This window comes from Hyla sarda, chromosome 1 (genome assembly GCF_029499605.1).
Source record: "Hyla sarda isolate aHylSar1 chromosome 1, aHylSar1.hap1, whole genome shotgun sequence".
Taxonomy (NCBI): domain Eukaryota; kingdom Metazoa; phylum Chordata; class Amphibia; order Anura; family Hylidae; genus Hyla; species Hyla sarda.
Window position 1 is genome coordinate 323,981,741 of NC_079189.1, and position 24,990 is coordinate 324,006,730.

General features: G+C 42.1%; 1 protein-coding gene across 3 annotated transcripts in view; it reads right to left on the reverse strand.

The window, feature by feature from the left end:
• GRIN3A (glutamate ionotropic receptor NMDA type subunit 3A) overlaps positions 1–24,990 on the reverse strand; it is a 469,012-nt gene that overhangs the window by 162,126 nt on the left and 281,896 nt on the right. For all 3 annotated transcript variants that reach the window (XM_056519283.1, XM_056519303.1, XM_056519292.1), the window contains exons 4-5: positions 19,237–19,382; positions 7,270–7,385 (exon numbers count right to left, since the gene is read on the reverse strand). In XM_056519283.1, the coding sequence (XP_056375258.1) occupies positions 7,270–7,385; positions 19,237–19,382 (262 nt within the window). The remainder of the gene's footprint in view (positions 1–7,269; positions 7,386–19,236; positions 19,383–24,990) is intronic.

Below are 24,990 nucleotides of genomic sequence, written 5' to 3' on the forward strand. Positions count from 1 at the left end.
CTAAAGGCAAGATAAGGGTGGATCAAAGCATAATTTGAAGTCTCATTGTAAAATCGGAAACAGGACCTCTACTATCACACATCCTGTACAACGAAGTCCTCAAGGCCTACCAACAGCTAGGATTTTTATTTTTTTAATGTTCTATTCCAATTGAGTATCTGAAAATCACCCTGAATGTTGGTGGGCCTTGAGGAATGGGTTGGGAATACCCCTTTAATGCCCATACAAAAATATGGAGAAAATACATTTTATTTGTAACCCACTTTAGGACCCTTTCACACAATAAAGTTGCTCTGTTAAAAGACCCGTTATAAACTTCAATTAGAAAAGCCTTAAAAACGGATGTTAGGCTGGGTTCGCATCACGTTTTTCAACTACGGTTCCCGCATACGTTTTCATTAGTGAAAACGTATGGAACGGTATTGAAAACGGTATACATAGGCAAAGCATTGCAAACACACCTATGCACCCTGATGCATACGGTTGTGTACGGTTTGCTTTCAATACGGTTTTTAACAGTACCCCAAACCGTGTTCAACCACGGTTTTGACTCTGGGTTAAAAAACATATTGCAACCGCATACCTTTTTTTTTTTAACATGGATGTCAATGGGAAACGCACATGTATACGGTTCCATACCGCAAAACCATATGTGTTTTTTCTTAGCACATGCACATTTGCATCCTAAAGTCCCCACCCAAGACCCCTACCATTAAAAATGGACTGAATTTTCTAAAACTTATGTTTTTTTATTTTATAAAAATGGACTGAACTGTATGCACCTTTAAAAACAGTATACGGTTTAAAAACGCATACGGTTTACTTTTTCCATATTGTTCCATCCGTTTTTTTTTGCCATACGGTTTTTAATAGAAAACGTATGCGGGAACCGTAGTTGAAAAACCTGATGTGAACTCAGCCTTAAACGGTCTTTACAAAATCCCATTAAAGTGGTTGTGTGCTGCCCTGCAGTTAGGAGCTCCGCTCACAGCATCCGGAAGTTCATTACTCCGAACGCTGTGTGCAGGCTTCCGTGTTAGCAGCCGCCGGGTGTGACGTAACGCCCGGCCCCTTTGTGACGTCTCGCCCGCCCCCTCGTGACGTCACGCCCGCCCCCTCTACCAAAGACAGCAGTTGCGCCCCCTTCCCATAGACTTTCCTTGAGGGGGCGGGCGTGACGTCACGAGGGGGCGGGCGAGACATCACAAAGGGGCCGGGTGTGACATCACCCCTGGCGGCTGCGAACACGGAAGCCCACACAGCGTTCGGAGTAATTAACTTCCGGGCGCTGTGAGAGGAGCTCTGAACTGCAGGGCAGCGCACAACCCTTTTAAAGACTATGGGATTTTTTGCTTATCCGTTATGACCCGTTATAGCCTGTCATGAATAATGGACTATATTTGTGACGGAAGAAAAAACGGCACATGCACTAATTTTTCTTCCGTTACAAGAAACGGGTAAATTAACGGCCTTTATGTCATCCGTTTGCACCTGGTTTATAATATTCGTTATTAATTCTGAGCATGCTCAGAAGAGGTGACATCAGCAGACTCCTGCAGTGCTGATGGACTACCACTACTCCCATCATGGAACATACTTGTTTCCATGATGGGAGTAGTAATTCCCTGGCTGCGGGAGTTTGCCGGTGGCCGGGGAGGCTACATTAGTGTTTGTACTACAACCCCCATCATGGAACAGACTCTGTTCCATTTATATAGGCTGCTGATAGAATTCTTTTCATTCATAGCGCTACGGAGGCATATGATTATAGAAGCGCTGTGGGGGCCAGACATATAGCGTTATCTGGCCCCCACAGTGCTTCTATGTACATATTCTATGTACATATGTCACCACAGCGCTATGAAAGACAAGTATTCTTTCAGCAGCGCATCGGGCCGGCCAGCTTCCCGGCCTGATGCGCTGCTAATAGAATACTTTTCATTCATAGCACCGCGGGGGGCTTATGATAGCGCTGCAGGGGCATATGATTGTGCTGCGGGGGACAATACCTATATAAATGCGCTATGGGGGGGCATATGATTATAGAAGTGCTGTGGGGGGCAGACATATAGATATGTGTCTGACCTCCGCAGCGCATCTATATACAGCTGTGACAGCGCTAGCAGATGATAAGATGCCTAGGCAACAGGCAGGGGGAATCATACATATACACATGGGGATAATAAAATGAATATACTTAAGGGGATGCACTGAAGTTTAAAAACCCCACCGGGAGCCCTGAATGGCTCCTCCGTACCAGCCATTCAGGGCTCCCAGCGGGGAATTTAAAAATGAAAGTAAAATACATTGTACATCGCAGGGAGTGGAGCATGCTGCCCGCTCCCCTGTTTAATAACTTCTAATTGCATTGGGTCTCAGAAGTGAGACCGGTGCGATCAATCCCTCAGCCTCTGTATTACAACCTTCATCATGGAACAGAGTCTGTTCCATGATGGGGGTAGTAGTACAAACACTAATTTAGCCTCCCCAGCCACCGGCAGACTCCCGCAGCCGGGGGACTACTACTCCCATCATGGAAACAAGTCTATTCCATGATGGGAGTTGTAGTAGTCCCGGCTGTCGGAGTCTGTAGGCAGAGGTTTTAAAACGGCCGTACAAGAAGGATGTTATACCGGGTCTTAACGGAAGAATATGCCCTTTATTTTGACGGACGTTATTCAGCCGTTAGCACCCGTTATTTCATCCGTTATTATACATCCGTTTTTACACAGAAAACGGATGTTTAATAACGAATGAATACTCATAGCATGAAAGGGGCCTTAAAAGTAAGTATTCCTTGCAAATAAAAATAAAATAAAAAAGAAAACCTTTAATCTTCAGAGGCTCTGTTACCATAATAACTGTTGTGAAAGAAGCTGTTCACAACAATAATAGTTGAGGGCTTCTAAAAAGGCTCAGGCACTTACTTAAAACAACATAACATTTATGCTTATATACAGAATAAGCTTTCTACATGAATTTGCATCTGGATTTAAACCGGGATTAAGAACCGTACTCAGAGAGTGGTGGTCAATGATTCCCACTCTGAATGGTCCTTGGTTATATGTGATGTACCCCAAGGTTTATTACTGGGCCCACTTTTGTTTAACTTATTTATTAATGATATAGACGGTGGAAACATTTCTGCTTCTATCTATGCTGATGACACTACGTATAGGACAGCCTATGAAAGACCTGCAGAATTAAACCAGAAGGGAAGTAAAGATAACTGATACAGATTATAAAATCCCATGGCCTCAAGTACCACTTCTACACTAATGACACATCTACCATCTTCCTTTCCAAAATCCCAGATTGGCTGTCAGCTATATCTGCCTTCTTCTCCTCTTGCTCTCTCAAACTCAACATAGAGAAAAGGGAAATGGTCATTTTTCCCCGACCTCTTCCTTCAACCCATTCTATCAATCACAGTCAATGGCTACACTCTCTCCCCAGTCCAACAAGTCTGCTGCCTTGGGGTTACCGTCGACTCTGATCAAGGACTCTCACTACTTGCTGCCTTTACTTCAAAAACATTTCTCGACTACACTAATTCCTTAACTTTAATTCAACAAAATTATTGGTACATGCCCTCATCATCTCCCACTTGGACTACTGCAACATCCTCCTCTGTGGCCTTCCATCTAACACTCTTTTTCCCCTCCAATTTATCCTCAACTCAGCTGCCCAACTAATACATCTTCCCTCTTGCTTCTCCTCTGCCTTGCCCCTGTACTACTTCCTGCACTGGCTACCCATTGTCCAACAAATTCAGTTTGAGCTGTACTAAAAATAGTTATTACTCTATCTTTTGCTAGATGATCAGCTGCCCCCCCGCCCCCCGCACACACACACACACACAACTGCTGTCTTCTCCACCCTCTCCTTGTAGATTTTAACCCCATATGGACAGGGCCCTCTCGACCTATATATCAGTCTGTCATTTACTATGTGTAATGTTCACTGTATCTGCTTTTATGTCATATATTTTAACTCCTTATCAAATGTAAAATGCCCTGTAACCAATGGTGCTACAAAACAAATGAATAAGTAAGTAATAATAATAAGTTAAAAGCAGACTTGGACACAGTGTTTGAGTATTCACTTGGCAAAAGAAGTTCACTGTGTATTAATGTAAAGTTATGTATCTGGGTACTAATAACCTGCATGCCTCATATTTCCTAGGAGGAATAAAACTGGGATAGTCCATGGCAAAGAAGATCATAGACTACAAAACAGCATGCAATGTCAAGCATCTGCTTTTAAAGGAGATATCCAGTGTTGAAAAACATATTCCCTATCCTAAGGATAGGGGATAAGCTTCAGATCGCGGGGAGTCCGACTGCTGGGGCCCCCCCGCGATCTCCTGTACAGGGCCCTGGTAGCCCGCTGGAAGGGGGCATGTTGACCACCGCACGAAGCGGCGGCTGATACGCCCCCTCAATAGGATTCTATGGCCGAGCCGGAGCGATGCCTTTGGCAATCTCCGGCTCTGCCCCTGTATTGAGGGGGCGTGTCAGCCGCCCCAGCGGTCGGACCCTTAGGATAGGGGATACATTTTTCACCACTGGACTACACCTTTAAGCCTAGAAGGATAATGTCATGTGTTAAAGAGGTATGGACTTGCAATATATCTGGAATATGCTGTTTAGTTTTGGGCACTGGTTCATAACAAGGATGCCCGGGAACTGGAAAAAGTACAAAGGCAAACAACTAAAAAAAAGGGGGCATGGAACATCTTAGTTTTGGGGAAAGAGAGAGGAGACACTTAAAGGGGAACTCCTGTGGAAACAAGTGGAAAACAAATGTTTTCAAATCAACTGGCTCCAGAAAGTTAAACAGATTAGTAAATTACTGAATACTACAGAGAAATTTGTGAAGCTCTTTCCAGTCTGACAACAGTGCTCTCTGCTTACACCTCTGTCCGTGTCAGGAACTGTCCAGATTAGAAGCATATTCCCATAGCAAACCTCTCCTGCTCTGGACAGTTCCTGACACAGACAGAGGTGTAAGCAGAGAGCACTATTGTCAGCCACCGGAGTTCCCCTTTAAGGCGAAATCTGATCAATTATTTAAGTATGTATATATAGCCCATACAAAAGTATAGGGAAAAGCTGTGCAGGTAAAACTTAAAAAAGACAAGGGGGCACTTCCTCCATTCAGAGAAAAAAAAGAGTCAAAGGAGATGGCAACGACAACAAGCGCATAACTGCACTTCTCCATGTTTTTTCAGCAATTGCTGGGGGTCTCAACACCTCAACTTCAATAATTCAAATATTTTGATGTGTCTTTATAACATGTCAGTTTTTTTAAATGACAAACACTTTAAGCCTTAAAGGAATCAGGGCATACATGTATGTCACGAGCACGATAGGAGACTGAGCACGCTTAGGATCTGAGCTCACTTTAAAACTGTTGATTTCAAAGCCGGTGCATTATTTAACCCTTTAGATGCCGTTTTCAGTGCCAATGATTTCAAATGACAGCTGTAGGTCTGATCAAGCCCTCTGCTGCGCACTGGAGTGATAGCGAACAGTTAAGATGGCGGCAGAAGGTCTCCTGCTTATCTCCGTTCTACTCCATGTCACTCTAATTGTTATATAGGTAATATCATGTCAAATACATTATTCCCATGTAAATACTGTAAGTACTCAATATTTTTATCAGAAATCTAAATGCACAACATTTTCTTCAGTCTGGATATCTCACAGGTCTGGCATTTGTCCAAAGTGTTTCTAACCTCAAATTTACTTGGGAATTGCCCAATAACCCAGGACTAAAGAGACTGAATGAACAGAATTTTAGAAGTCCCTTCACTGAAATATGATATGGATGCAGCAGAGCAGGGTTAATGCACTTGGCACAACTCTTTGAGATATATTAAGATTTTGATAAAGTTGGTTTTGCACAAGTGAACTTGAACTCTGATACATTTATGTAGTATCTTCCATCCTGGATCTATGTTAAAAAGATCAATACTTCAGAAAATCTACTCATTTAACATTAATCTGTTCCTGCAGTTGATAGACCATCAGTTAGTTAACAATTTATTGCTCTGTAATGTTCTGTGAATCTAGATAACACCTAGAGAATACAAAAGATAACTCAATAGACTGCATTTATAAAGTAAAGTCAATTGAATATTTCTGAAAGTCATTAGTTGTATGTGGTACAGAGCCGTAAGCTAAACTGTCACATGACTAGGCACAGAAAACTCCACATGAAAAAAAAAAAACCAAAGAACGCTCAAACCCCAAAACTGTGCTAAACAATTACCCCCAATAAACCGGCTACAGACATACAATCATATATTAACTAAAATCATGAACAGTGGTACCAAATCATGTTGGATTACAAGAAACACATAATAAAGGCATACAACCTCACAAATAAAAAAAAAGTCACAAGTCATAGACATCAGACCAGACGGGTCCAGACCAAATTTGCAGGTGGGTGAGTGTCCAGCTGAAACCTCCACGCGTTCCGTTGTTCTAAGACAACTTCCTCAGGAGTGGTGTGGGGTCTAAAGTTTCCAAGTGCCTATATATACATACTTCAATTAAATGTTATAATTAGTTGATTACCTTGAAGCCATAACGGACACTATTTTATTGACTTTAGATGGAAGGATTCCTTGTATTTTGTATCATATGTAACTCATAAAGTATTGTAATTTTTATTATTTGCCGTGCACTATTTTACAGTGTTTTTCTTTCTTCTTCCTTTTGAATTGTGATATTATTATAACACTATGGTAGCACTCACTTTTTAATTATTTGGTTGAACCCCCTATTCTTTTTATTTTGGATTATACAGTAGTAAATCATAGGACTCAACTGATATATAAAACAAACACAGTGTTTTACTCTAGCATTTCATGTTGAACTGTTCTCCTAGAGGCTGTAATTCCTTAGATAGGCTTTTCACTAGCAAAATACAGAGGTATTATGTGTGGGTCTTCTCATAAACAGTTGTTATCGATGGCTAAGCAGCAAGCAAGTCTAAAAGTCCCTTATAGCATTGTACATGTCTACTATTTACTCTAAATTGTGTGTTCTGGAAAAGGTGTGTGTTCTGGAAAAGACAGTATCTGATTTATTAAATTCATTAGGGTAGATTAACAAGTGGTACATGTGGGGTTTTCATTGTCTCCATGGAATAAAATATTTGATAATAACTATTAATTAATACAAAAATTCCCATCTAGGGTAATTATATTTCGTACATAAGCATATAGCAATAAAAAAAAATACAAAGCATAATCTGTACCTTCAATTGCAAATGGCTTGCCCACTGTTAGTAACTTGCATTCAGCATCAATGGAGACTTCGTAGTCCAGGAGTGCTTTGTCCATGATGAAAGCATCTAATGTTTCTGGGTCATTTCTGCACACAAGACAATACATAAGATAATATATTTAATTTACATGATTTTATAATATTTAATTAATGGAGTAATTGCTGGTGCTATTGGCACATAGGTACAAGAACATGCACTTTTAGTAAAGTATTAAAGGGGTACTCCACCCCTAGACATCTTATCCCTGATTGCGGTGGCTCCCGCTGCTGGGGACCCCTCCGATCTCCCTGCTGCACCTGGCATTCATCTAGAGCATTGGGTGCAGTGCCGGAGGCTCATGACATCACCGTAACTACCCGCTAGTGACATCACGGCCACACACCCTCAAAGCAAGTCCATAGACTTGAATTGAGGGGGCGTGGCTGTTAGGTCACAAGTGGGACGTGACCATGACGTCACGAGCCTCTGCCCAGCATTGCCAGTCATCCACAACGGAGCGAAGTTTGCTCCATGCATCGGATGTCTCGGGTGCTGCAGCAGAGCCGCAGCTGGGGACCCCCGCGATCAGACATCTTATCCCCTATCCTTTGGATAGGGGATAAGATGTCTAGGCGCAGAGTACCTCTAAGTTTTTTGAGTTATTATCTGTCGGAGTCTGAGTGTTTAGACCCAGACCGATCACGAGAATGAGTCAGAAGACGTGCCGGCTTAGCGTGTTTTCTCCTGACTCTGTGTCACATGACTGGGCTCATAATGTAAGTCTATGGGGCCATCCAGGTCTTAGACACAGAGTAGGAAGAGGAGTGTGTGGCACTGCACCTCTCTCCCTGCCCGTTCTAGCAATTGGTCAGGGTCTGAGCACTCAGACCTCAACTGATAAAAAACATTTGGACATGTAAATAGTTTTATAGGGTACACTTAAAATGTAAAATACAAAATAGAGAGTGTCAAAAGGTTCTGTACCAATAGGTAGATAATGTAATAGTAAATTCAGAGCACCCCTAATTCATCATAGCATGACTTCTAAAAAGGTGCCAGAAATATCAGTACCGTACTAGAAGATACTTTGGAATTGTGCATCGGCAGCATATTAGGTGGTAGTACAGGCTTACTCCAAATATGTGTGCTGTACATGCTCCACTGCTGGCTTCTCCTTCCTCATGCATGTCACACAATATCCACAAAGCATACATGGTGCACCAAACTTTCTGCTTATTATCTACTTTTATATGGTATTGATAATTAGTTCACATACAAGCAAAACCACAATGTATTACCATTTGCAGTACATATACAATGTTAATCCATAAACACTTACATTTTCACAATTCAACTCAGTCCCCACATATTCCAGGGCTCATAGTTAAACTGCGGGTACTATTTATTAAGCACCAACTGTTCTCAGGGTGTAGTTAAATAAAATAAAACAAACAACCTATACCTACCCCCTTGCTCTGCTGCCCAGCAAGCTATATCTGTCTCCCACCGTGCTTCATGGGGAACTTACACTGAGATTATGGGCATGGTAGTTAAGTGTAGTTTCATTTTCTATTTAACTGCATTCTAAGCACAACTACCAATACATTATCAGGAATACCCCTTTTAAACTTTTAAACACAGTAGTTTTTCCATCTTATAAGGTGATAACATATTTCTAGGGTATAATAGAGCAATTTTCGAAAATCCTGTAATGAATAATAGAATAAAGAGAGATTTAAATATATTCAAATCATTTTAATACTGTGCTACTTAACTAACTCTTAGTAAATCCATATCATTAACATACTTGTAGCCTGGACATGTTTTGCCACATGTATAGTGTCATCAAGGGATAAGGACTTAATAGGAAGTGCATGCCATGTAAGTGCCTATCCTTTCCTTTTTTCTTATTTTTTTCTTTTTTCTCATTAAAGTTTTTATTTAAAAAATAACAATGGAGATACAGGATAGAAAAAAGGTGAGGTAAGGGAAAGATAACAAAAAAGTTTTCATAAAACAATACCACGCTAAGTAGTAAGACAGAACTGTATGCAGCACGCTCAGGTGTCCTATCCCTTCTATTCATAATTTTATTCCCACTAACTTTGCTTGGAAGGGCTTAGTATTAGGTATGAGCAAATTGAATCTGACAAATCCAAATTTGTTACGAATTTCAGGAAAAATCTTTTCGCACAATTTCGCACAAATCGCTTCATTAAACTCCATTTCTCCATTTGGTGCGGTCCAGGTTCCAGGGCATCTAAAATGGCGGTTCTGTTAAGGCGGGTAGGCGGGATGTCCCTGAATCCCATGCAGGATGCAGCCTATCAGCAGCCAGCCACCCTTGTGATGTCACAGCCCTATATAATCTTGTGACCAGTCACTTCAATGTTTTATTTCAGAGAGAGCGTTTCATTGCAGGGAGAGATAGAGCATTGTGTGCGTTGCACAGAAAAACTGCTTTAGAGCAGCAATTCACCACAAGCCCAAATCACTGCATAAAAGCACTGACAGAGAGAGAAAGAAAGTACACTTTTGGGTGTAATACACAGCGACTCCACTTCTGCAGTGGGATGTACAGCAACTCTAAAGCTTAAAGAGGCCAATTAGGCAGAGCAGTAAAAGCCATTGTCACCTGCTATTAGTGCCTAATAGTACTGTACTGGGCTCTACTACACAGCGATTCTGTACTGCTGCAGTTGGTTGTACAACAACTATAAAGCTAACACGGGACAGTTAGGGTGAGCACGAAAAGCCATAGTCACCTGATTACAGTGCCTAATACAGGTTGCATAGCGGAGCTTATTGTCCTCTCATAAGTGAAACCTGTGCGCACATAGGTGGTGTACGTATTTTTTCCTGAAAAACTCATTTTGGCGTAGTTACTGTGAAAGGCCAGCCAAAGCTACACTCTTGTTTCTGTAGCCTTACATAGTTTTAAGCTGAGCGTATTGTCCAGCTCTCATAAGTGTAAACTGCTGGTACACCTACGTGGTGTATGTTTTTGTTTCCTGAAAAACTAATTTGGGCATAGTTACTGTATAAGGCAAGCCAAAGCTACACCCTTGTTTCTGTAGCCTTAAACAGTTTGTAGTGGAGCATATTGTCCACCTCTCATAAGTGTAAACTGTACGTACACCTACGTGGTGTCCTTTATGAATTTTCCTGTTAAACTAATTTGGGCCTAGTTACTGTGAAAGTTGCTACACACTTGTTTATGTAGTCTAATACAGTTTTAAGGGTAGAGGAGCGTATTGTCCTCCTCTCAAAAGTGTAACATATATGCACTCAGCTGGTGTATAAGTATGTCAGGCAGAGAAGTGCCAAGACGTGCACAGAAGAGTGGCACAGGCCTAAATTCATCAGGCAGAGGTCACAGCAGTCTAGGGGCAAGTGGCAGCAGGAGTCGCAGCGAGAGGCCTAAGCTCCCGGTATCAGCTAGCGGTCATTAGTGAGGACGATCTATTAGAGGTCAGTCATCAGCTACTGCCCAGCCAAGAAGTGGAGGAGACATCCGCAGCTTTCTCTGCTAGGAGGGCAAGTAGTGACGAGGAGAGTGGTGTGGGAGGTGGTATTGCGAGCGTTCAGGCTCCTGAAGCAGACACTGTTGAGGAACCTGTGGAGGACATTAATGACGTGCAGACACAACTCGATGATGATGCCGGGTACAGAAGGGGCTTCATCATCATCAGGAGAAGAGGGTTGCAGGTTGCTCATGAGGCAGCAGCTGAGCCAGCAAGGTAGTAGCATGGTTGGCAGTCAGCATGATGGCAGAAGTAGGAAGTCTGGAGCCAAACGTACCCGGGGGAGACCAACTGCTTCAATGCTGCTTGCCTTCCTGGGAGGTAGTGGAACAGGGGTTCCTTGAGTTGGTGGCAGTAGCAGTCTATCAGTGTGGACTGTTGTTGGGAAAATCAGCTACTCGGCGGTGTGGCAGTTTTTCACCAAGCATCCGGAGGATGTTAACCTGGCCACATGCAAGATGTGTCGGCAGAAGGTGAAGAAATGTTGGCACCACAGCCCTGCGTCAGCATATGCAGCGTCACCATAAAGCGGCCTGGGAGAACCGTGGCTCCGATGCGGTGGTTTAGCCTGCTGCATCACCTAGTGGCACACTGCTCCCTGTTTCAGCCAGGCAAGGCTCCACCACTTCAGCCAAAAGGAGCTGTCTGCCATACCCATCTTCTGTCGCTCCAGATGCTCCTGCTCCTCCTACTTTGAGTCAGTCATTCCCCCAGCAATCCATTAACAAAGCCATTTCCAAGAGACAACAGTATGCGCCCACTCATCCTACGGCACAGAAGCTGAATGTTCTCCTGTCCAAGTTGCTGGTGCTGCAGTCCCTCCCTTTTCAAGTGGTGGACTCTGCACCTTTCAGAGAACTGATGATTTGTGCCGAGCCGAGGTGGAGAGTTCCAGCTCATCATTTCTTTATTCTTCATTAAAAAGGCAGTACCAGCCTTGGACAATTTTGTGGAACAGAAGGTGGGTCAGTCATTGAGCCTGTCGGTATTTACCAAAGTGCAAGGCAGCGTCGACGTGTGGAGCTGTAACTAAGGTCAGGGGCAATACATGTCCTTTACGGCCCACTGGGTAAATGTGGTTCCTGTACAGCCACAACAGCAACTTGGACAGGTTACGCTGCTTCCGCCCCTTCCCATAGACTTGCATTGAGGGGGCGGGGTGTGACGTCACACGGTGGCGGAGTCGTGACGTCACGATAGCTTGCAAAGGTAGGTGCTGAATGACAGATTGCGGGGGTCCCCAGCTTATCCCCAGTTACAGAAATTCCTCCGCATCAGACCGCAAGTAAGTATTGAGGATATGCATTAGCTAAAACTTGACTTTTCTTAGGATAAATATATTTTATTTATATCTAAGGAAAGGAAAGGTGTGCAAAAAACATCATGTACCCCCTTCACCACCAAGTATTGATGTAATGCAAAGACCTTTAAAAGGTGAAAGGGACCAACCTATGGTCCATTGTAACCGATGGGGGCAAAAATTCCCCCCGTAAGGCCCTACTCTCGCACTATTAATTCCCTTCTTGGTAAGTGTTACTCGTCCTAAAAAGGGCAGCCGCACACAGGAACCTCTTCCTATTTCCACCTACAAACACTGCCATTTCCCAGGGTTTTCAAGTGGAAATAGTGAGAGGTTATTGTGTGGGGCCGCCCTTTTTAGGGTGAGTAACACTTGCCAAGAAGGGAATTAATAGGGCGAGAGTAGGACCTTACAGGGGAAGTTTTTTCCCCCATCTGCTACAATGGACAATATGTTGTTCCCTTCCACCTTTTTGAGGAAAGAGTTACTTGTCTTAAAAAGGAACCAATCCCTATTTCCACCTAAAAATACTGGGAAATGGCAGTGTTTGTAGGTGGAAATAGGGAGAGGTTCCTGTGTGGGGTCGCCTTTTTAGGACGATTAACACTTGCCAAGAAGGGAATTAATAGTGCAAGAGTAGGGCCTTACAGTTTTTACCCCGACTGGTTACAGTGGACCATACATTGTTCCCTTCCACCTTTTAGAGGTCTTTGCATCACATCAATACTTGGTGGTGTAGATGGCACAGGGTGTTTTTTGCCCACCTTTCCTTTTGTTAAATAAAAAAAAAATAATTGGGTCCATATATTTTATCCTAAGAATATTATTAAAAGTTAAGTTTTACGTAATGCATATCCTCAATACTTACTTGTGGTGTGCACATTAACACTTTTGCAAAAGAGAATGTTTTCTTCTGCCTACCTGCCTCAGCTACTATTCTGATCCTGACACCCGCCTGATGCCACACATCTGATGCCAAGTTCTCCTTTTTTCACCCACCTTCATCACCGGGTACTGGTATTGCCACCCACCGCCCCACTCTGTCACCGGGTCACTTTCAGGACTCCTGATGCTGCTGATGCCAGCTCCAGGCTATCACATTCTTCCACCATATGTTCTCCTCATGCTGATGCCACCTATAGGCTGTCTCATTCTGCCACCATATGTTCTCCTCATGCTGATGCCAGCTGCAGGCTGTCTCATACTGCCACCATATGTGCTCCTCATGCTGATGCCACCTCCAACCTGTCTCATTCTGCCACCATATGTTCCCATCATGCAGATGCCACCTCCAGGCTGTCTCATACTGCCACCATGTGTTCTCCTCATGCTGATGCCAGCTCCAGGCTGTCTCATTCTGCAACCATGTGTTCTCCTCATGCTGATGCCAGCTCCAGGCTGTCCCATACTGCCACCTTATATTCTCCTCATGCTGATGCCAAAACCAGACTGTCTCATTCTGCCACCATATGTTCTCCTCATGCTGATTCCAGCTCCAGGCTGTCTCATACTGCCACCAAATGTTCTCCTCAATCTTATGCCACCTCCAGTCTGTCTCATCCTGCCACCATATGTTCTCCTCATCCTGATACCATCTCCAGGCTGTCTCATTCTGCAACCATATGTTCTCCTCATGCTGATGCAAGAGGTGAAGATCCCCGGGGCTCCGGTTCACGTGTAAAAAAGGTGTGTTCGAGCGCTCACTCCTGTAGAATAGCTTGGCTGGGATCGTGGCAGTAAGAAGTAGCCGGACACGGTTAAAGATATAATAACCGGATTTTATTTGTATAGATCACAGATAACGCGTTTCGAGGGGTGGGACCCCCTCTTCATCAGATCAAGCATCAAGATCTGATGAAGAGGGGGTCCCACCCCTCGAAACGCGTTATCTGTGATCTATACAAATAAAATCCGGTTATTATATCTTTAACCGTGTCCGGCTACTTCTTACTGCCACGATCCCAGCCAAGCTATTCTACAGGAGTGAGCGCTCGAACACACCTTTTTTACACGTGAACCGGAGCCCCGGGGATCTTCACCTCTTGCATTCTCCAGACGTCCAGGAATCCCAGGACGCCACGGTGTGAGCTGCACCCCCTGATTTCACTATTCCCTTTGCAACGGGATACAAGCGCGATATGGTTTTGTGCCCACTGCACAACACCAGAAGGTGAGCAAGTTTTTTTCACCTCTTTGTCTTTGTTATGTCTGAAAACTTTTACGGCACATTGTTGCGCTTCCCTTTTGTGTTTCCAATCTTTTCTGCATATCGAGCATCTCCTCATGCTGATGCCAGCTCCAGGCTGTCTCATACTGCCACCATATGTTCTCCTCATGCTTCTGCCACCTCAAGGCTGTGTCATTCAGCCACTATATGTTTTCCTCATGCTGATGCCAGCTCCAGGCTGTCTCATACTGCCACCATATGTTCTCCTCATGCTGATCGCAGCTCCAGGCTGTCTCATTCTGCCACCATATGTTCTTCTCATGCTGCCGCTATCTCCAGGCTGCGTCATTCAGCCACTATATGGTCTCCTCATGCTGCTGCCACCTCCAGGCTGTGTCATTCAGCTACTATATGGTCTCCTCATGCTTCCGCCACCTCCAGGCTGTGCCATTCAGCCACTATATGGTCTCCTCTTGCTGCTGCCAACTCCAGGCTATGTCATTCTGCCAGGTTATTGTCTCCTCATGCTGCTGGCACATTAAAACGTTTTAGGTTCATCTATTTGAAATCTTCAATTTAAATGTTAAAAAAGATCTTTAACCTTTTTCAATTGTGAGACCCTATGGTCTTGTCAGGCTGTTGCCACCTCCAGGCCGGGTCATTCAGCCACTATATGGTCTCCTCATACTGCCGCCACCTCCACACTGTGTTATTCTGCCACTATATGGTCTCCTCATACTGATGCCACCTCCAGGCCCTGTTATTATGCTGCTCTGCAACAGTAAGTCTAATAGCGACACCTTTAATCTGCATGTCATATTGAATAACAGTATTATTTCACTAACACAGCACACTCCCTATGTGTGTTACGACAAGGCAAAGTGTTCTACACCCCTATTGAGGCTCTCTGTAGCCCAGAAATAGCCATTTTTTATAGCGATTTTATAAATTTGGACTGAACCAAATCAGCAGAGTTTAATTTTTCAAAAATTTGCTCATCTCTACTTAGTATCCCTCTGCACTAGACTATGTGTGCAATAAGAAAATTCAGTTTATGATTCAACAGCAGTATAAACCTGCAATTTTCTCTAGTAGTTAGTCCTAGATTTGAAATATTTGTTGGCCTGATGGAACCATGTGCATATATTTTTTTTAATAAAAATGGTTAATAAAACACAACATATGTGCTCTTATGATTTTTGCATTACCAGAATATGCCAACACATCCGTAGGGGTTAGACTCCTGTAAGCTCCAGTGATGAGCCTCATTTACAGGTACTCACTGTATATAGAAGTAAAATGTGAAAAGAATGCAATGCTAAACCACTAAGCCAGCAATGTGCTCCCTTTGTTCTCAGGATTAGTGAAGGCTCAGGCAGTCCTAACTCTACTAGTCAAAAATCTAGATTCTTTACACCACTTGTCCCTTACTAGGACAAGCCTGCTACTGTTCTCTATTTCATGCGTTCCCAAAAATGAGCTATTAATAGACTGGTTTCCCAGTGTGTAATCCATCATTAGTTTGACGCCTAGTCTATTTCTTAAACTGTGGAGACATAGACCATATAATTCACTGTCCGCTGATAAAAGTTTTAAAGTAAACCGCCCCTTGTGTGGCATCAGAATGCAATTTCTTTGTGGTAAAACTATAAAGTCATATTTAATAAATCCAACACATAATAAAGATTCTATCAAAAAGCAAAAGTCAGCGCAAACCTTTTTTTATACCTGAAAAGTCACAAAAAAGTTGCAAAATTTTGTTGTGTTTGCGAGCTGCATGGAATTATGCGACACATTTTTGCACAGCTTGGGAAAACTTTGAGATAGTTTATCCCCTTAAGGACCGAGGGTTTTTCTGTTTTTGCATTTTCGTTTTTTCCTCCTTGCCTTTAAAAAATCATAACTCTTTCAATTTTGCACCTAATCCATATGATGGCTTATTTTTTGCGCCACCAATTCTACTTTGTAATGAGGTCAGTCATTTTGCCCAAAAATCTATGGCGAAATGGAAAAAAAAAAAAAATCATTGTGGTAAAAAAAAAAACGCTGTTTTGTAACTTTTGGGGGCTTCCGTTTCTACGTAGTACATCTTTATTCTGTAGGTCCATACGATTAAAATGATACCCTACTTATATAGGTTTGATTTTGTCGTACTTCTGGAAAAAATCATAACTACATGCAGGAAAATTAATAGGTTTAAAATTGTCATCTTCTGACCCCTATAACTTTTTTATTTTTCCGTGTTTTTTTGCACCGTGATCTGAAGTTTTTAGCGGTACCATTTTTGCATTGATAGGACTTATTGATCGCTTTTAATTCATTTTTTCATGATATAAAAAGTGACCAAAAATGCACTATTTTGGACTTTGGAATTCTTTTGTGCGTACGCCATTGACCGTGCGGTTTAATTAAGGATATATTTTTATAATTCGGACATTTCCACACGCGGCCATACCATATATGTTTATTTTTATTTTTATTTACACTGTGTTTTTTTTTTTATGGGAAAAGGGGGGTGATTCAAACTTTTAATAGGGAAGGGGTTAAATGATCTTTATTCACTTTTTTTTTTTCACTTTTTTTTTGCAGTGTTATAGCTCCCATAGGGACCTATAACACTGCACACACTGATCTTTCACATTGATCACTGGTTTCTCATAGGAAACCGGTGATCAATGATTCTGCCGCTTGACTGCTCATGCCTGGATCTCAGGCACTGAGCAGTCATTCGGCGATCGGACAGCGAGGAGTCAGGTAGGGACCCTCCTGCTGTCCTGTAAGCTGTTCGGGATGCCGTGATTTCGCCGCGGCTATCCCGCACAGCCCACTGAACTAACCGGCATACTTTCACTTTCACTTTAGACGCGGCGTTCAACTTTGAACGCCGCGTCTAAAAGGGTTAATAGCGCGCGGCACCGCGATCAATGCCGCGCGCTATTAGCCACGGGTCCCAGCCGTTGTTAGAGACCGGGCCCGACCCGCTATGCCGTGGCCCCGCGTTATAGATCGGGAGCGGACACATGACGTTCCAGTACGTCATGTGTCCTTAAGGGGTTAAAGAAAAATACATTGATACATTCCCCCTGCGTGCTAAGATAAATCTTTTCTTAACCATTTTATATCTCAAATGTATTGAAGCTCGCACCAAGGAATTGTGAAGTACTGCTAAGGTTTAACCACTTAAGGACCCATGACGTACCAGTAAGAGTACGTCATGAGTCCGCTCCCGTTCTATAACGTGGGGCCACACGTGGCCCCGAGTCATAACGGGTCGGGCCCGGCCTCTAACAGTGGCCGGGACCAGTGACTAATAGCACGTGGCACTGATCGTGTGCTATTAACCCTGTAGACGCAGCGTTCAACTTTGAAACTATAGTGAAAGTAAACTAATGCCGGTTAGCTCGATGAAATTGCGGCATCCCGAACAGATTACAGGACAGCCAGATGGTCCTTACCTGCCTCCATGCTGTCCGATCACTGAATGACTGCTCAGTGCCTGAGATCCAGGCATGAGCAGTCAAGCGGCAGAATCATTGATCAATGGTTTCCTATGAGGAAACCATTGAACAATGTAAAAGATCAGTGTGTGCAGTGTTATAGCCCCCTATGCGAACTATAACATTGCAAAAAAAAAGTGAAAAAAAGTGAATAAAGATCATTTAACCTCTTCCCTAATAAAAGTTTGAATCAGCCCCCCCTTTTCCCATAAAAAAACTGTCCCATAAAAAAATTTCCGCGTGCGGAAATGTCCGAATTATAAAAATATATTGTTAATTAAACCACAAGGTCAATGGCGTACGCACAAAAAATTCCAAAGTTCAAAATAGTGCAATTTTGGTCACATTTTATATCATGAAAAAATTTATAAAAAGCGATCAATAATTCATAACAATGCAAAAATGGTACCACTAAAAACTTCAGATTATGTCGCAAAAAATGAGCCCTCATACCGCCCCATATATGGAAAAGTAAAAAGTTATAGGGGTCAGAAGATGACAATTTTGATCGTATACATTTTCCTGCATGTATTTATGATTTTTTCCAGAATTAAGACAAAATTAATCCTATATAAGTAGGGTATCATTTTAATCGTATGGACCTACAGAATAACGATAAGGTGTAATTTTTACAGAAAAATGTACTGTGTAGAAACGGAAGCCCCCAAAAGTTACAAAATGGTGTTTTTTTTTCTATTTTGTCTCACAATGATTTTTCGCCTTACATTTTTGGGTAAAATGACTGATGTCATTACAAAGTAGAATTGGTGGCACAAAAATTAAGCCATCATATGGATTTTTAGGTGCAAAATTGAAAGAGTTATGATTTTTTAAAGGTAAGGAGGAAAAAACTAAAATGCAAAAACAGAAAACCCCCGGGTCCTTAAGGGGTTAAAGGGATACTCCGGTGGAAAACTTTTTTTTTTTTTTTTTTTAAATCAACTGGTGCCACAAAGTTAAATAGATTTGTAAATTACTTCTATTAAAAATCTTAATCCTTCCAGTACTTATTAGCTACTGAATACTACAGAGGAAATGATTTTCTTTTTGGAACAATGCTCTTTGCTGACATCACGAGCACAGTGATCTCTGCTGACATCTCCATTGTCCATTTTAGGAACTGTCCAGATCAGTATATGTTTGCTATGGGGATTTTCTCCTACTCTGGACAGTTCTTAAAATGGACAGAGATGTCAGCAGAGAGCACTGTGCTCGTGATGTCAGCAGACAGCTCTGTGTTCCAAAAAGAAAATAATTTTCTCTGTAGTATTCAGCAGCTAATAAGTATAAGAAGATTACGATTTTTTAATAGAAGTAATTTACAAATCTGTTTAACTTTCTGGCACCAGTTGATTTAAAATAAAAAAAGTTTTCCATCGGACTACCCCTTTAAATGACAGTTCAGGAACAAAAACATACAGTAGAATGAAGTAGACCAACATGTAATAAATTAAAATAGCTGTCAATTACTTTAGAAAAGCGACTCCGTCAGATGTAGATGGGGTATTATATCTTCTCATGTATTCATGCATCTCTGGAAAGCTCTTCTTTACATAGTCTTCAGCACTGCTTTCTTTTACTGTTCCAAAGCGGAACCCTTGGGAGGGATGATGAAGCTATAAAACACAGATTAGATTGTTATTGCCTTATTATAGAATAATCAGAGATGGCATTTTCTTTTTGTTACATAAATGACAATTGAAGATGAAATGACATTTGAAAGACTACAGATGCGTATGGGAGATTCATTTAACCACAACCAGTATAAAAACATTGAAAACACCAACGTATTACATACTACACACTGCAACTGCTCAACCATTTAGGTTTCAGTGTTATTTTGTAAGACGGTTGAAAAGTAATATGCTGTTTACTGTGACATTATCAAGGTGAACAAGTGTAGTGTCAGAATACATGAGCTCATTTATAATGCTTTTAAATATTTGAAAAAATCATCTTTGATTTATAACACTATATAACAAATCATCCTTGAGACGAAGCGGAGCTCAGCATGTCATCTGGTACAGTGCGCTGTGATATTATGATGTGTTTTCTTTTTTTTTTTTTTTTTTTTAAATAGAAGCACAGGTAAATTGAGCTTGAGATATTTTCTAAGGATTTTAACCCCTGGTAAACATCATGACATTATGAGGCCCTGTTAGCAGTGTGGGAACAGCACTGAATTGTAAAGGAATATTTGAAATTTTGTTAACAATTGTATCCCAGGGCTGTAGCTGCCATGAGACAACTAAGGCTCTCGCCTCAGGCACAGCTGCGGGCACTGTTAAAGAGGCTTCGCAACCTCTGGAAGGCCTGCTGGCCTGCTGCTCTATCATTTTCAGTGACTTTTAGGTCAGGACAGCGGGCATAGTTTTGTTCCATACCTTAAGTGGTGAGGAACTAAAAAGCAGAGAGCATTAGTACTCACTGTGCCTCGGCCCCACCTCCATAATGTAGCATGGTTGTGCAGAGGGGATCCATCTTACTACTCAGCTAGTTTTCCTCCTTCTGAGCAAGTGTCTATCACTTGTTTCCAAAATTTTTCTCAAAATAACCCCTCCCCCAAAAAAATAATTAAATAAGATAAATATTTTAACAGTTGTAACCAGTTGAAAGTGTTCAGTACAGAGCCATAAAGCACTTTTTATTGAATTAGTCTTATACATATGAATGTAAACTTATTTAACAAAAAGATAACTTATCTCATTTAGGGAAGCATAGGTTGCAGTACTTTGTACCTTTAAAGTTAAAAGCGCTTAAATACTATAAAGAGTATGTGGCTGATGAGGGGATCCTGGTATAGATCTTGCATCAAGAGAAAGAGATTAAAGCTAGCCTTAAGTTTGTATTTGTCAGAGTTATATAACTTTTTGCCCTTTGAACTACAATTTTATGACATTTATGTACAGTTTATGTACCAAGCATTGGGGGAAATATTCAATACTGAATTCACCTTTTGTGTGTAAATTGATCCAGATTGGTTGAAAAAGTCACCCAACACACATTTTCAAAAAAGTTTGCCTTATTTGCACCATGTGAGCATTTATTTTTTAAATACAAAGGGACATAGCCTCGTAATTAGAGAAAGGGTAGGGCCTAAGTAAAAAAATTAATTAAATTTAAAAAAAAAGCAGTCCTTAACTATACCAGCTGAGAGGTGGTAGGGACAGAGCACACAGTTTAAGATGCAACACATTTTCCAACAGTCACTGTTAAAAATCTGGCACAATCTTGGATGGACTAATCTTTGTAAAACTTTGTAGTTTGTATTTTTAGTTCACACAGCCAAAAAAAATCACATAAATTTACTATTATTCTAGGTACAAGAATTTTAAGTGGTTTTCAAGGTATAATGTACAGATGTTGCGGCTACCAAATAAATTTTCATTAAGCACTATAGTTTCAAAGGGGTACTCTGGTGGAAGCATTTTTTTTTTTTTTTTTAAACAACTGATTCCAGAAAGCTAAACAGATTGGTAAATTACTTCTATTTAAATATCTTAAGCCTTCCAGTACTTATCAGCTGCTGTATACTACATAGGAAGTTCTTTTCTTTTTGATTTTTTTTCTGTCTGACCACAGTGCTCTCTGCTGACACCTCTGTCCATGTCAGGAACTGTCCAGAGTAGGAGCAAATCCCCAAAGCAAACCTCTCCTGCTCTTGACAGTTCGTGATACGGACAGAGGTGTTAAGACAGAAAATAAATTCAAAAAGAAAATAACTTCCTCTGTGGTATACAGCAACTGGTAAGTACTGGAAGGATTAAGATTTTTTAAATACCGTATACACTCAAGTATAAGCCGAGTTTTTCAGCACAAAAAAAAAAAAAAAATATACCAGTGGAGGGGTGTTCCGGGCCATCCATCTTCGGCCATCTATGCTCCAGGGACCGTTTGGTGGGGAGGGTTAGTTGTTCCGGGCGGTCCATCTTCACCGGGATGTCCTCTTCTCCGCTCCAGGCCGGCCCCGAACTAGTAACGCTGCATTGACACCACCGCGCAGGGACGTTCATGTGCAGGGACGTCACGGACGTCTGCTGCGCACGGACGTCACTGCACGTTGTTGTCATCGCAACATCACTAGTCTGTGGCCGACCCGGAGCGGAGAAGAGGGCCTCCCAGTGAAGATGGATCGCCTGAAACAACTAACCCTCCCCAGCGAACGGTCCCTGGAGCATAGATGGCCGAAGATGGATGGCCCGGTGAGTAGAAAACAAAAGGGGGATCTGGATGATGATAAAGGGATTGACAGGCGGTGATGATGAAGGGGGGGATGATGACGAGGGTGATAATGACAGGGTGGTGATGATGAGGGTGATAATGACAGGGGTGTTAATGACGGGGGTCTGGATGATGACATGGGGGATGATGAAATCGGGGGATGATGTATTTCCCACCCTGGGCTTATAGTCGAGTCAATAACTTTTTCCTAGGTTTTTGGGGTGAAATTACGGTCCTCGGCTTATATTCGGAATGGCTAATACGCGAGTATATACGGTAGAAGTAATTTACAAATCTGTTTAACTTTCAGGCACCAGTTGATTTAAAAAAAAAATGTTTCCACTGGAGTACCCCTTTAACTTTAACCTATGCTATTTATATAGTACACCACACTAATACTCAATATAAGCATAAATAGTAGAAATTCGCTTTTTCAATTTTACTTGACAAATGAGCAATGCACCTTTCCTACACAAATTGCTGTTGTCGCGAGGTAAGGTTTGCACACAGGTTCTTTTTTTTTTTATGTCTGATCGCGGGGGTCCCACCGCTGGGACAGAATGCCAGGTGCTGCACAGAGATTGCGAGGGCCCCAGCAGCGGGACCCCACGATTAGACATTTTATCCCCTATCCTTTCATTAGGGGATAAGATTAGGGGATAAGATTAGGCCTGAAATACCCCTTTAAGAATTGTATTTATAAAAAAGAAAAAAAAAGTCTGCAGTGCAGAAAAATATAGGATAGAGGATAAAGAGAACACATTTCAGTGATCTTTAACCCTAAAAGTTAACCCTTTAATTATATTATATGTGAAATAAATATTAATAAACTATGAGTCATTTGTAACTACCGTATTTATCGGGGTATACCACGCACCGGCCTATAACACGCACCCTCATTTTACCAAGGATATTTGGGTAAAAAAAGTTTTTTACCCAAATATCCATGATAAAATGAGGGTGCGTGTGTGCGCGTGTATACCCCGATATACCCCCAGGAAAGGCAGGGGGAGAGAGGCCGTCGCTGCCCGCTTCTCTCCCCCTGCCTTTCCTGGGGTCTAGAGCGCTGCTGTCGGCCCTTTTCACCCCCTGGTCGATAGCCAGGGGGAGAGAAGCGGCGCCGACAGCCAGGGGGAGAGAAGGGGCAGCGGCATCCATTGCTGGCGCCGCTGCCCCGTTGCCTCCCCCCATCCCCGGTGGCATAATTACCTGAGTCGGGTCCGCGCTGCTCCAGGCCTCCGTCGTGCGTCCCCAGCGTCGTTGCTATGCGCGGCGCGGCGCTCTGACGTCATGCGCCGCGCCGTTCAGCGCATAGCAATGACGCCGGGGACGCACGACGGAGGCCTGGAGCAGCGCGGACCCCACTCAGGTAATTATGCCACCGGGGATGGGGGGAGGCAATGGGGCAGCGGCGCCGGCAATGGGTGCCGCTGCCCCTTCTCTCCCCCTGGCTGTCGGCGCCACTTCTCTCTCCCTGGCTATCGGCGCCGGCACCGATAGTCAGGGGGACAGAACGGGCAGCGGCGCCGATAACCAGGGGGTGAAAAGGGCTGACAGCAGCGCTCAGAGACCCCAGTAAAGGCAGGGGGAGAGAAGCGGGCAGCGACGGCCTCTCTCCCCCTGCCTTTCCTGGGGGTGTATCGGCGTATAACACGCACACAGACTTTAGGCTAAAAATTTTAGCCTAAAAAGTGCGTGTTATACGTCGATAAATACGGTAGATCAGGACGAAATATAATCATCCAAGAAGTTAAAGGGGTATTCCAACCTTAGACATCTTATCCCCTATCCAAAGGACAGGAGATAAGATGTTTGATTGCGGAGGTCCCACTGCTGCGATAGAATGTCGGGTGCTGCACAGAGATCATGGGGGGTCAGATATTTGGATAGGGGAAAAGATGTCTAAGGCCGGAATACCCCTTTATGAATTGTATAAAAAAAAAAAGTCTGCAGCACAGAAAAATATTGGACATTATTTAGATGAGCAACAGATGATATAGAAATTATAAAGAGGATAAAGAAAATATATTTCAGTGATCTTTAACCCTAAAGTTATATTAAAGGACTCCTAGTGAAGATACATGTAATAGAGGCAAGGTGTTGTGTATGATTGGCAGGTATCTATTAATTATATTTTTATGTTATTTACTATTATTTCTTTTTTCTAAGATATGTTTAGCAAAAGGACAGAAAAGCTTTTAGGAGCTTTTAGGAACATTATTTTTCTGTCACTTATTTCTCTTTTAACTGCTCAACTTTTTAAAATGAGCCCATAAAATCTCGGAAATTTTACATCCGTATTTTCAAAATGAATGTGCTATATGTACGTATGTAATAACATGTCATTTATTTTTGCGGATATAAAAAAATACACCTATATTATTTTTTTGTTTACCTACTCCATGCACAGGCAAGCAATTTCCTAAAGACTTACATAGAGCACATTAGTTTTGAAAATAGGGTCATAAAATGTCCGCATTTTGCAGATGCACCTTTTCTAAAATTATTTATTTACCGTATTATTTATTTCATTATTATTAATTTATAATTTTTTTTGAAAACAGTGTTATTTACTTAATTATTGAAATAAAATATAATTTTTGGCATATGATAAAATAAAATAAAATAAACTTTCATATGTCATCATTGTTATTTCAATTAAATTGTAGGCCATATTGTACTACCTGAATACACAGTCACTGCACATACACTCACATTTAACCCCTAGAGGACATGCAACGTACATGTAAGTAACTGTGCTCTGGTCATTAGCATACAGTGTCTTATTTGTACATTGTGGTGAGTTTACAATCTATAAAGTGAGTGCTGGAGTTGCGCTCGATTCATAGAATGAGGGACCTGCCACTAATGGTGGACATCCGCAATTACCCTTTAGACACCATGACCAATGCTCATATCTATTTTCCTCTTGTGTTTGCCTTTAGACATGTTTCATCCACAAAGTTCGCTTGTCTGGGCACTAATAGTGGAAGAATGTAATAT